Below are 12,589 nucleotides of genomic sequence, written 5' to 3'. Positions count from 1 at the left end.
AGAGCTTCTTAACAAACCGAAAATTCTCTGTACGTACAGGACAATATACTTCTTCCATTTTTCATCTGGCTTGTGGTGTCCATCAGGGTTCCATTCTTGGCCCAACTTTATTCATGATCTATATGCTGTCGCTCAGTTCTATTTTCCAAGAAATATGGTATTTCTTTTCACTAATATGCTGATGATACACAGTTGTATCTCTATTTTAAACCTGGTGATAAAAATGCATTAGCAAAGTTGTGTGTATGTATTGAGGAACTTAAATTATGGCTTATAAGTAATTTCTTGACACTTAATGAAGGTAAAACCGAGGTGATTTTGTTTGGACCTAGTGATGCCCTATCTTTTAATTCTTATAATCTCGATATTGATTATTTTGCCCAGTGGATTACTCCTTGTGTAAGGAACATGGGTGTCTTATTTGATTCCAGTCTAAAGTTTGGTAAACAGAAAAACAGTGTGGTTAGGTTATGCTTTTTTCATCTTCGACATTTGGCTAAAGAAGAAGAAGACCCACATTTTATATTTTATAAAACTGTTTTTTTTTTTTTTTTTTTTTTTTTTTTTTTACTTGCCTTTTAGGCCTTTTCACACAAAATAGCTTTGGATAATCAACAGTATATTTTACTTTTTTCACAAAAAATAGCTGTGGATAATTGACAGTTTAGCTAAAGTTAACTGACTTACGCTTGCTATACAACTTCTGACCCCATTGATGAGGACAAAAAAATACCCTTTTGGAAAAATTGTTAAATAACATATGTTTTTATTCTAAAAATGCAAAACATTCTGTGTGTTAGGATCTAGGGTTACTTATAGTACTTAATTAGATCTAATTAAAAACATAAGTTTAAGTTAAGTCCTTATGTAGATGGCTAAGAAACCTTGTGTGTGTGATTGTGTGTGTATGATTGTGTGTATGAATTGTGTTACTTTGTTGCCCACTTCAAAGACACAGAGAATTATGAGTGAAAGGATTTAACTTCATGATTGTTTGACCCTGAGGGAGAGATAAAGGAGGAGAGAAAAAGTAAGAAAGTGAAATAGAGAGACTATGGATAATATTCAGTTTGAGAAGCTTGTGGAATGTGTGCAGAACCTAATCACAGGTTCAGAGGGGAGGTTTGTGAATGTCAGAGGAGACAAAAGGAAACAAAACTCTTAAACCAGGGCTGAGATTAGGAGCGTGTAATTTTCACCTTCTGAATGCTGGTGTGCCTTTAGCCTAAATTAGCACATATAACTGTCAGCTTGGTGAGTTATGACATCCTCAGTCCCAAAACTTTAAGCCAGTTGCAGTGGTTCACGCCTACTGGCCAATCAGATTTGAGTATTATGTTCGGAGCCGAGTAGGTGACACTGCAATGTCGTCTTGGTGATAATCACCCTCTTGGTTCTGGAATTTGTTTTATGTCATGTTGCCATGTCGACCACAGTCATGGTGATTAGCTACAAGTCTTACAACTCAAGAAACACTGACCTAGAATCCAACACTGGCACAGGGACATGAGTCCATCTCATACATACACACTGATATCCTAACCTCGCACATTTGCTGTCCATAGACGGGACAGACATTCCAGTTTTTTTTATTTTTTTTATAAAACACACAAGGTTTATGGGTGTGTCTTTGAGTTTGGGTAATTTTGTCCCAGAGATTGTTTTTTTTTTATTTATTTATTTGTATTTTATTTTATTTGTATTTTTTAATTCTAAAAAATATTATAATTGTCATTTCCATCACAAAATGCGATTTAACACAATACATTATTTGATATGTGATGAAAATGATGCTGGTAGGGATTTTAAATATTTTCAGAAAGAAAAGGAAAAAATTCCAGTGATGCATAAGTTGCATAAGATATGTTCAGTGGACTAATTAAATAAACTTTTCAATAGTTTATTTAATTTGTATGTGAGGAGTGTATTTTAAGAGATTTTATTTTTTATGAAGCCCAATGAAATTATGTCACTTTCTGCATTACATAAGAGAAAAGTGCTCACAGAAAGAACTAGTCTCTTAACAAGCAGCGACTCTCTAATGTGAATGTGTAAGTGTGATGAATCAACTGTTATTGACATCAGCTAATCATGCTGACGTAATGCTCATTTGTTTAGGTCGTGGGATGTTGCGGTGAGGGACAAGAGTTTGCAACTTTCAGAACTCCAGAGTGTGTCTGTGTCCTCTATTCAACATTTATTAGAGAGACACCCTTCATTTATTGGCAAACGTATTGAAATGACATCTTCTGTTGTTTTACGGGAGTACTTTTTGATTAAACCACAGTAAAAGCACACCACTCTATTGCCTCTTTTACGCAGCTGACCTTACAAACTCTACACCAGAAACAACACATTAACAGTACATTGTATGTGTCCACACACACCTATTCTAACACAAGCAACTGTAGTCTTTGTGTACAGTATCAGAGTACCTCTTGAACACGAGGGGTTTAAAGTGTTTAATAGACTTTAAAGATTATACAGCAACACACACGTCAAATAACCAGTGTTACCATGGTAATCAGAAAACCACACTGGGGTTAAGGAGCGCTATTATCTGGGACACAGAGAGAGAGAGACAGAGAAGAGAAAAAGAGAGAATAATATTTTTTTGTCCTTTAAGTCCTCAACCTCAGAAGTGTTTGCACAGAGCCCCGGAACCATGGAAAATTCAAACACAAACAAACACAAACAAACACACACACATGATTCGACAGAGCTGGTTAAGTTCTTTAAACATGTATGTGTATGTATGTATGTGTGTGTGTGTGTGTGTGTGTGTGTGTGTGTGTGTGTGTGTGTTTGGCATTGGTATTATGGTATCATACAAAACATTACAATTATCCTTTGAATAATGATGCTCTATATAATGTTTATAATAGTGATCCGAAATAGATTTGTTTACATTTTCTCTAAAAATAAAAGGGTGTGGGAGGTGGAGGTTGTGAGGGTGTTGCTATGTAGTTACTAAAGTGTTGTGAGTGGGTTTGTAGTGGGTTGCTTGCTATGCAGATGCAACGGCATTTCTAAGTGGTTGCTAGAGTTTGTGGATGGTTTTTATACAATTGCAAGCAAGTTTTTTTTTTAGATCATTTCTTAAGTGTTTTGTGAGGCTGCCAGGGTGTTGCTATACAGTTACTAAAGTGTTTGGAGCGTTATGCAGTTGCCAAGGTTCTCTCAGTAGGGCATTAGAGTGACTCTGTGCAGTTGCTAAGGTGTTCTACATGAGTGCAAGAGCTTTTCTAGGTGGTTTCTAAGGCAAAGTTACGTACCGAAGTGTAATGCTTATGGTTACTGGTTTGTTTAAATCTAACTAATCCTAAGTGTGACCAATACTTATAGTGATGCTAGTCTCACATTCAGCATGAAGAAGAATTCTGAGTCAGACAGCTGGTACAATACATTTTTTACCCCTTTCTCTTTTAAACTCTCTTTGTATCTTGCTTTACTTTTTTTCAGTTTTAAAGTTCATTCTATCTATCATTCAGAGTGCCTGTGTGAGAGTGCTTTGTACTTGTGTGTATTATTCTAAATGGACTGAGGGCTTGTGGCTGACCTGGGAGATAACTGCAGTCACACACACACACCCACACATGCTGAAACTTGCCGTTTCACTTCTGTTAGGACTAAGAGCCACCAAATTAATTATTTGAAGGGATTTGTGTCTGTCTTTGTTGTGTGTATACAAAGTTTTATCTCGGTGAGTGTAGTAGTTGATCTAAAGCAAGAGTGTTTGGAGCAGTTTAATGTTCACATCTATGTGCCTGAGAGAGAGAGAGAGAGAGAGAGAGAGCCACAGAGGGGAGAGTAACTCTTGTTATTGTGTCAGCGTGCTCTTGTTGGACCTATAAAGCCTGAAACACAGAAGAAAAGTCAGCAAGGTGGGTTGTTTCTTTTCAGTACAAATATCGAAAACACTTAACAAAGAATGACATTTCTCTTCTGTCTCTCCTAAAGAACAACTTTTGATTACCTGCAGTTTCTTAAAGGCATAATTCACCTGAACACAAAACGGCATTGTGTACTCACACTGTCATTACAAACCACATGGCTTTCTTTCTTTCTCAAAACCCAAAACCTGAAATTTTGAGTAATGTGCTGGACATTTTTTCCCAAGCAATTTCTCTGCAATACGGGAGCTTTCAAGCTAAGCTTTCTAGCTAAGTACCATGAAAGTAGTTCATACAGCTTGTGCTCTATATTCTAAGTGCTCTGAGGCCATACAATAATTTAATGAGAGAACAGACCAGAATTCATTAAAAGTCATTGAAAGTCATTAATTCACAAATTCATCTGAACAAATCAGCCATGAAGACTGATTTTGTAGACAGAATCATCTGATTCAGTAAAAAGATCTGATTCAGAAGAACAATATATAAATCCGAGATCTCTACTTTTCTCATAAACTCTCATGAGGTTGTACAGATTTTGAACAGCATGAGGGTGAAATATTGATGGCAGAATAATTTTTTTTTGTGTGAACTATCCCTTTATTTCCCCCTGCATGTGAGCAAAGTCCTTTCCTCATGCATTTCAATCTTTCTTTTCTCTTTCGCTCCATTACTGGAGGTTCTGACAGTTGGTCTCAGTCCAGAGGAGCCGCTCAGCAGAACAATCGACTCCTTTCTCCTCTTCTCTTTCAGTCTCTCTCTCTCACTCATTCTCTCTCTCTTCAGGATCTCGCTCGCACCGAGCATCATGAACTGAGAGGCTTATGACACAGTTACCTCCTTCTCTCTTCTTTCTTTCTTTCACTCTCTCTCTTGTGTTGTCATTGTGGTCTCAAGGTTAATTATTGGTTGTTTATTTTGGACTTAGCAGCATTTAGTCTGGTTTTAAGGCCTGGTTCCTGTGGAAGAGTCTTCATCTGTGTGTGTGAGTGTGTCCTGCTCCAGCCTCGGCTGTAATGATGATGTACGATTTGCTGCGTTGGCACAGCCTCTTTGCTTAAAGAGATGTGAAGGGCGCTGGGATGCACTTTTCTGCTTTACTCTTGTATACAGTAAATCTCCCAGGATGAGGGGTGTGAACCTTGCTGGATGTACTTTAATGTGTGTGTCTCTCTCACACACACACAGTCCTGCAGTAGCTCATATTAACTGTGTTTAAAGTAAATTAGCACGGCTAATCAGTGTGACAGCTACAGACAGAGGGACTGTGTGTGTGTGTGTGTGTGTGTGTGTGTGTGTGTGTGTGTGTGTGTGTGTGTGTGTGTGTGTGTGTGTGTGTGTGTGTGTGTGTGTTTTATTATGAGACTTCTGCTGTCTGCCTGTGTGAATAGTTCCATTATACACAGCAATATAGAAACAGAAAGAGAGGAAGAAAGAACAAAGCACTTTTATATTTGGTTTAGGATGCTGCCATATTTGTAACTCTGTTTAAAATAAATACAAAAATCAACACGCTGGAGGATAGTCTAGTTTTTCAGAATTCTGTACATTTTAGCAGTGCAGTAAAACTGTGCATGCGTGTGTGTGTGTGTGTGGGTAAAATCTATATTCAGTGGAGTCAGTAGGTCTCCTCTCATCTTAGTGGTGATGCTCACTAACACTTATTAAAATTCAACACTGCAGCAAATGGGTATGTAAAGTATTGGTGTGTGTGTTGCTAAAGGGCTTTTAGAGAGTTACAAATGTTTAAAAAAATGTAATTTATCCCTCTCTGTTTTACCTTCCTCTTATAACACTTATCATTCTCTTTATCTTCATTAACAACACACACATTGTTTTATGATAATGAGAATTGCCTTTACCTTATTTAGTTTTTACACCAAGCTTAATGATATTTTTGTTGTCTTACTCTAAACTTAAGCCTAACACAAACCTTCCTGAATGTTTCGATTTTCATTAACAAATATTCTTTAGGATGTTTTTAGGCCATTTTCACCGTGAGGACTGTTGGCTTGTCCCCACAATGTAGGACAAAATAATAATCACACACAATTACTTAAATATCTAAACGATTTCTCTTGTTTTAAAATAACCAACATTTTTCTGAGGACATTTTAGTATGGCCATGTTTTTTTTTTTGTTTTTGTTTTTTTAGTATTTCCCTGAAAAATCTATTTCACATAATAGGGTTACATATGATGCACAAAACAAAATAAAGATTTAACAAAAATTAAACTATTTAAAATTTAAATGCATACTGATATTGATTCTTAATCCTGCGTGTTGTGAAATAGCTTATTCAGGGTAGTACTAATCTAAAACAAAATGCAATATTTATGATCCCTCTTTTTTTTTTTAAATATTTGACATTTTGCAGAGTTGTAAAAATATGATCCTAACAATATGTACATAAATACTGCAACATCAAAGAAACTGAAAGATGTCCTGTTTCCTTTTAGCATGAGAGGCTGGATGGCTGAATAGAAAAAGAACAGTATAAATTAACTATACAGATTCCTCTTGTGTCCGACACACTGAACTCATGCACATGCACAAACACACACTCAAGTAGTGCTAAAGTACATCAGAGTGTGTTCATTTATCTGACTGTTTTGACTAGAGGATCTCAGCAGTTTATTTCAATGGATGTCTGAGTGATATGTTTTAAAATGATACAGTATATCCAGTATATCCTCCCCTGTTCTCTCCTCTAATTTATCATTTCTTTACCTTCCACATGCTGAATATGACCTAGTGCAATAAGCAAGCACACACACATATACACGACAGCAATTAAATGTTGTTGGTCTGAAATGAGAGCTGGATGGAGTTCTGACCGAATGGATCTTGGCTTTCAGTTTGGGCATGCAGTGAACCTGGACCAGAACCATAAAAAGACCAAATGAAAGGCTCAACAAGACCGATTGCTTTGACATCCAGTTCTGTGTGAGTGAGCGTATATATGTACTGTATGAGTGTGTGTAATGTGAGATCAGATTTCTCCCTTCTCATCTTAGATAGGACAGTAGCTTTAGACCATCTGCTACTGAAATAAAGCATGTGAGCGTGTGTGCCTGCATATCTGAAATATCATGGCTATTATCGGACTGGTGTGTGGTAGGAGTGGGTGAGCAAGGGGTCAGCAAGGACTGAATAGTGGCTATGAAAAGGAGATGAAAAGTCTAACACTTTTCTTTTGTTCTGGTGTCCAGCTTTCAGTGTAGAGAGGAAACTCCACATCCACAGCATCACTGTAACAACAAGCAGGACGACTGACAGCCGTCACGGCAACTGCGGTTTATAACTGATCAGAAGTTCTGGTCTTCCTCAGAAGATGATGACTATGATGATGATGATGTGTAGCTCGCTGGTCCTGCTTTGGCTTATTGGTCTCAGTGCTTCATCTAGTGGACGTTCACCTTCCTCACCCCGGATGAAGCTGTCTTATAAAGGTGATGGCTTGTATCACATGTACATACTTGTATCTGCATATGTTAAGGTTTCTGTGTTTAACTCAGAACACTTGTGTTTAAATGTTTGTTTCCAGATCTCCAGCAGTTTAATGGCATTAAGCGGTTTGACTTGGAGCGTACGTGCTGTTTTAGAGCTCTCCTATTGGACGAGGAGAGGGGGCGGCTATTTGTTGGAGCTCGTAACTTTCTGTTATCTCTCAGTCTCGACAACATCAGCAAACAGGAACAGAAGGTACAGCACACTCCTTACTCCTTACTTCATCCATAATGTAAGTGTGAAAGGAAACTGTCTTCAGCTAATTAAGTTTTAAACAAAGGTGTAACCCTGTCAATCATAACTCACTGATATACAGCATAAGCACCTCAGGACAGATTCACAAAAATATTCCTCAGAAGAAAAATTTAGTTTGTAAGAATTGTATTAAATGCAATTCTTGAAAAGCTCTTTTGGTGTTCACAAATATTTGAAGAATAAAATGACTAATTGTATACTACATTGAGAATGAGGTACTACTCACTTCAAACACCCTACAATCTAATTATGTATATAATAACATATATATCATCATCATAATAATAATTGTTTTATTTCAGTTTCTTATATTCTTAATTTCTTGTACATTTTTTTTTCTTTGCTTTTCTGGAAGGCAAAATATTCTTAGCTTTATTCTTAAGTTGGAATAAGAAGAAAATATAAGTAATTTTATTCTCAAGAATTTTTGCTTATTTAACTTCTTTACAAAATTACTTTTTAATGAAGTAGTCCAGTGTTTATACCTGGTATTAACAAATGAAGTGATTACAATGAAGTGATTGAATTTTTTTATAACCTGTTTACACTTGTATTTTGTACCTCTCACATGTGATTAGATTGTGTGTGCATTTATGCTAGAGATCCAGTCAGGAAGCTTTAGCATTTATTTTGTGTAAAATTAATCAGCCTTTAAAGTCATGCCAGATTATTTATAGTGGTCCAAGTCAACATGCGAATGACAGGATGATGGATTTTTATTTCCTTAGGAAGGAAAAAGAATGAATGATTAGTGAGAGTTGTCGGTCACTGTGTACTGGCTTTAGGCTCATGCAAGCACGCACAGGTGTGGTTAAGGCAAAACATGTCCGGATGTGTGTGCATTTGTGCATCGCCCCTGGACATGTTTTAACTGTGTATCTGATGGGGTTCAGCGAGAATGTCCCTCAAGCTACAGAACCCGTCTATCCCTGCAAAGGTCCTAACCTTTAGGCAAAACTCTTCCTCACTTCTGGACTCTCTCTCCCTCTCTCAGATCTACTGGCCAGCACCTGTTGATTGGAGAGAAGAATGCAACTGGGCTGGGAAAGACATCAATGTAAGTGTCTGCAATAATCAGATCTTGCGGTCACCAACACACCCGGTTTACACATCTATCACCACCATCTCTCCTATGAGCTGTTTACACACAAACACACACACTCAAGCAATTAGCACTGCTATCACAAACATCTCTTCTAAACGGCTCCAACATTAACAGACATAAATCAGTGTCGAGCCAAGGTTTTCAAAAAAAAGATTTACAAAACTTAAAGAATGTTCTTTTAAAAGTTTCATAATATTGGTGGACATTTGCTTATCTGATAAGCATTATGTATTGTAATAATAGTTTTAGTTAAAGGTGTTAGTAATTAAAATCTGATGTTTTTATATTTAGTGAGGGACCATAGGTTGGTTAAGAGTCTAGGTCTATAAAGGTTAAAAACTTCTGGCATAGAGTGATTTAGAATAGAATAAATGTATAATTAAGAATTATAGAAATATAGAATTAGAATTAAAAATATAATTAAGAATATTTTCATTCAGCAAGGATGCTTTAAATTGATCAAAAGTGACAGTAAAGATATTTATAATATTAAAAATGTTTTCTATTTCAAATAAATGCTGTTGTTTTGAGCTTTCTATTCATAAAATAATACTGAAAAAAAAGTGTATCATTGTTTTCACAAATATATAAAGCAGAACAATTGTTTTTAACGTTGATAATAATAAGAAATATTCCAAATCAGCATATTAGAATGATTTCTGAAGGATCGTGTGACACTGAAGACTGGAGTAATTGCTGCTGAATATTCAGCTTTGCCATCACAGGAATAAATTACATCTTAAAATGTATTAAAATAGAAAACAATAATTCAAAATATTAACAATAAAACAATACATTCCTGTTGTACTTTATTGTTTGATCAAATGAATGCAGCCTTGGTGAGCATAAGAGACATTTCAAAAGTATTGACATATAGTGTTATCATGGAAATATGTCCAAAAAACATGCTAACACCATAGTACTTTTTGTAAGTGGAGTTTATTGTTTTATATTGTGCCTTTAATACTTTTGTGTTGTAACATGTTGAACATGTTTGTGAAAAGGTCATAATTCATATATGTATTTTTATCTGGTGTGTTAAACGGATATGTGTGGAATGTTTTTGGACACTGTGTCTGTCTAAATGTTCTCTTTAGGCTGTGTGAAGCTTCAAAATGTGTGCGTTGGGCTTCATTCTGCAGTGGGTAACTGACTGAGGTCAGCTGACAATGAGAACTGACACAAACACAGACTTTGTTCAGTGCGCTGACCTGTGAGTTGACCCTCATTACATGTAGGTGTGTACAGGACGGAAGGGACAGAACCAGACCTCCATGAATAAAGACTTAAGATTTTCCCTGAGATTCTCCCACTGGCCTTTCACTTTCTCTGCTGTCTCTCCTTTGTTCAGTCTCTCAGTCTAAACTCCTGATTTCTCACTCAGTATTGCTTTCAGTTTATTAACTTCTCTGCATCTCTGTTTTTCAGTGTCTTTATGTCCTACTTCTTTCTTACTCCCTGTGTTTCAGTCTCTGGCATACAACCACAGCTCATAGTGCCCACATCTGTTAAGCTCCAAACAAGAAACAAGAAGCATCATAAAAGTATCAAAAAAGTAGTCCATATTACTTGTGTCTTATGTTACGAGTCTTCTGAAGCCAAAGAACATCTTCATATAATGAATTGATTGCAGTTTAAGTGAGTTCTGCAATTAGTCATTGAGTTCAGATCAGTCCAAATCATGGTCAGATTTGTGAAATACGTAGAATAACAGGATCTTCTCGAGTCAACAGCTAACTGGAGGGGAAGATTATTTGTGAATAGTTAAATTCCAATAAAATCATTTCGGAATGATTTCCCCTTATCATCATATTTATTTTAATTCTAACATGTCTCCCAAAAACAAAATAAGCTGTAGATGCTAGATGTTCTCTGATTACATGTGGTCAGTCACACAGGGATCCAATGATCAGGCTCATAAAAGGTCAAAGTTCAAAGTTCGCCGCACGTGTCTCGGCAGGAAATTCACACACACATATATGGCTTATTCCTCCTGAGAGACATTGTTCATTTTAAAGCTCTGTCTCTTTCTTTCCCTCTCATTCTTTCTTTCTTTCTTTTTTCTTTGTCTCGTGGGCCCACTTCAAAGAGCCCATCAGCACACACACACACATGCTCACACACACCCCTAACACGTCCTTCCCTTATTGAGGGCTGTAAAGCTCTCAAAACAGAAGCCCTAGTGTGTGTGTATAGGAGAGGTAGAGAGAAAGGGAAAGACCCTTTTCTGTATAAACAGTTTGTCAGCAACTTAATTGGTCTTCAATGATTCTGTCCCACCACCCCCACCGTACAACACACACACTCTTCACAGGGTGTGCTAAGCTCAAAGAGAGACCTTTATTCTCCACAAGCTCTGTATGTGTCTGTATGTGTGTGTCTGTGTGAGTTTGTGTGCGGGGTTTAAGCATGGCAGGAGGGCACATGTCAATCACATCTTTCTGTAAAGGTAGTGGAGAGGTTACACAAAACACAAACAACACACACACCTTTTAATCTAGCATGATTATGCTGCCTGCTTAGATACCTTGTTTTTGCAATATTCCATAAATGCATTACAACAATGAGTAAAATCCAATATGTTAGATGAAATTACGATTAGAAATATATTGCTTTTTTTTTTTTAGTTTTACTTATATTTCTGTCTGTACTATTTGGTCTTATTATAGATACATTGAGTGACACGCTGTCCCCTGGAACCCAAAGGAGAAATGTCTAATATTTGAAGTTCAGTGTGTGTGCGTGCGTGCGTGTGTGTGTGCGTGCGAGTGTGTGTTTCTTGAGCACAGATGTTCAGCTCAGGGTTCATTCTGCTTAATAAAACCCAAAACAGCAGGAACATCTCTTCTCTTCTCTTCTCTTCTCTTCTCTTCTCTTCTCTTCTCTTCTCTTCTCTTGAGTCTTCTTCTCTAGTCATTTCATCTCTCATCTATTCTCTTCTTCTCTTCTCTTCTCTTCTCTTCTCTTCTCTTCTCTTCTCTTCTCTTCTCTTGAGTCTTCTTCTCTAGTCATTTCATCTCTCATCTATTCTCTTCTCGTGTCTTCTTGTTTTGTCTTGTCACTCTTCACTAGTCTCTTTTCTTGTTGTCTTTGGTCATCCATTGTTATATCCTCTCACCTCATCCTTGTCTCATCTCATCTTTTCGCATCTCATGTCACACCTTCTCGTCTCATTTTGTCCTTTCTCTCCTCTTCCACATTCCTCTCTTTTGCTGTCTGTGCTTCATCCCTGCACCCTCTCCCGCTACCCTGGAATCTAGATGTTCCCGCTCCCTCAGGTAGTGATTCCAGCCACTGGAATTCCAGGGAAATTTGGCATGCTCCAGCGAGCACATTCACAAAGGAAATGAGAAACAGAGAGATTATATGTGTCCATGAGTGTCAGTTGAACAGTCAACGTGTCTTTGTTTTTATGTGTGCAAGAGATTACAGAGAGTTCCGGGATTACAGCGAGCAGGGAAAGATCAGAGCTCATTTCAGACTGTTGTCAAGGATATGAAACAAATGAAGTTTAATTTCTGATCCGCCCCATATGTGGTCCCTTAAGAGAAAAATATGTGTGTATGTTTTTGTGTCTGCCTTTGGCTCTGAGCTGCTAATAGTCTATCTAGATGTCGACAGTTTCCCTGTCTGACAGATGAACTGGTGAAAGTATGTAAAATATGTCCTTTATAAAACTGATTTGTGCGTGTATGTGTTGCAGACGGACTGCGTAAACTATGTGAAAGTGCTACACCACTACAATCGGACTCACTTGTACGCCTGTGGGACAGGGGCTTTCCACCCCACCTGTGTATATGTGGAGGTGGGACAGAAGATAGAGGTA

At 37.2% G+C, this 12,589-nt stretch overlaps 1 protein-coding gene across 1 annotated transcript in view; it reads left to right on the top strand.

The window, feature by feature from the left end:
• LOC109095381 (semaphorin-3B-like) overlaps positions 1 to 12,589 on the top strand; it is a 33,327-nt gene that overhangs the window by 10,197 nt on the left and 10,541 nt on the right. Inside the window, exons 2-5 of the mRNA XM_042762339.1 lie at positions 7,106 to 7,345; positions 7,441 to 7,598; positions 8,653 to 8,715; positions 12,467 to 12,586. Of these exons, the coding sequence (XP_042618273.1) occupies positions 7,228 to 7,345; positions 7,441 to 7,598; positions 8,653 to 8,715; positions 12,467 to 12,586 (459 nt within the window). The 5' untranslated portion in view covers positions 7,106 to 7,227. The remainder of the gene's footprint in view (positions 1 to 7,105; positions 7,346 to 7,440; positions 7,599 to 8,652; positions 8,716 to 12,466; positions 12,587 to 12,589) is intronic.

This window comes from Cyprinus carpio, chromosome A8 (assembly GCF_018340385.1).
Source record: "Cyprinus carpio isolate SPL01 chromosome A8, ASM1834038v1, whole genome shotgun sequence".
Classification (NCBI taxonomy): Eukaryota; Metazoa; Chordata; class Actinopteri; order Cypriniformes; family Cyprinidae; genus Cyprinus; species Cyprinus carpio.
The sequence above is the reverse complement of the archived record's forward strand: the minus strand, read 5'-3'. Positions and strand labels throughout refer to the sequence as shown.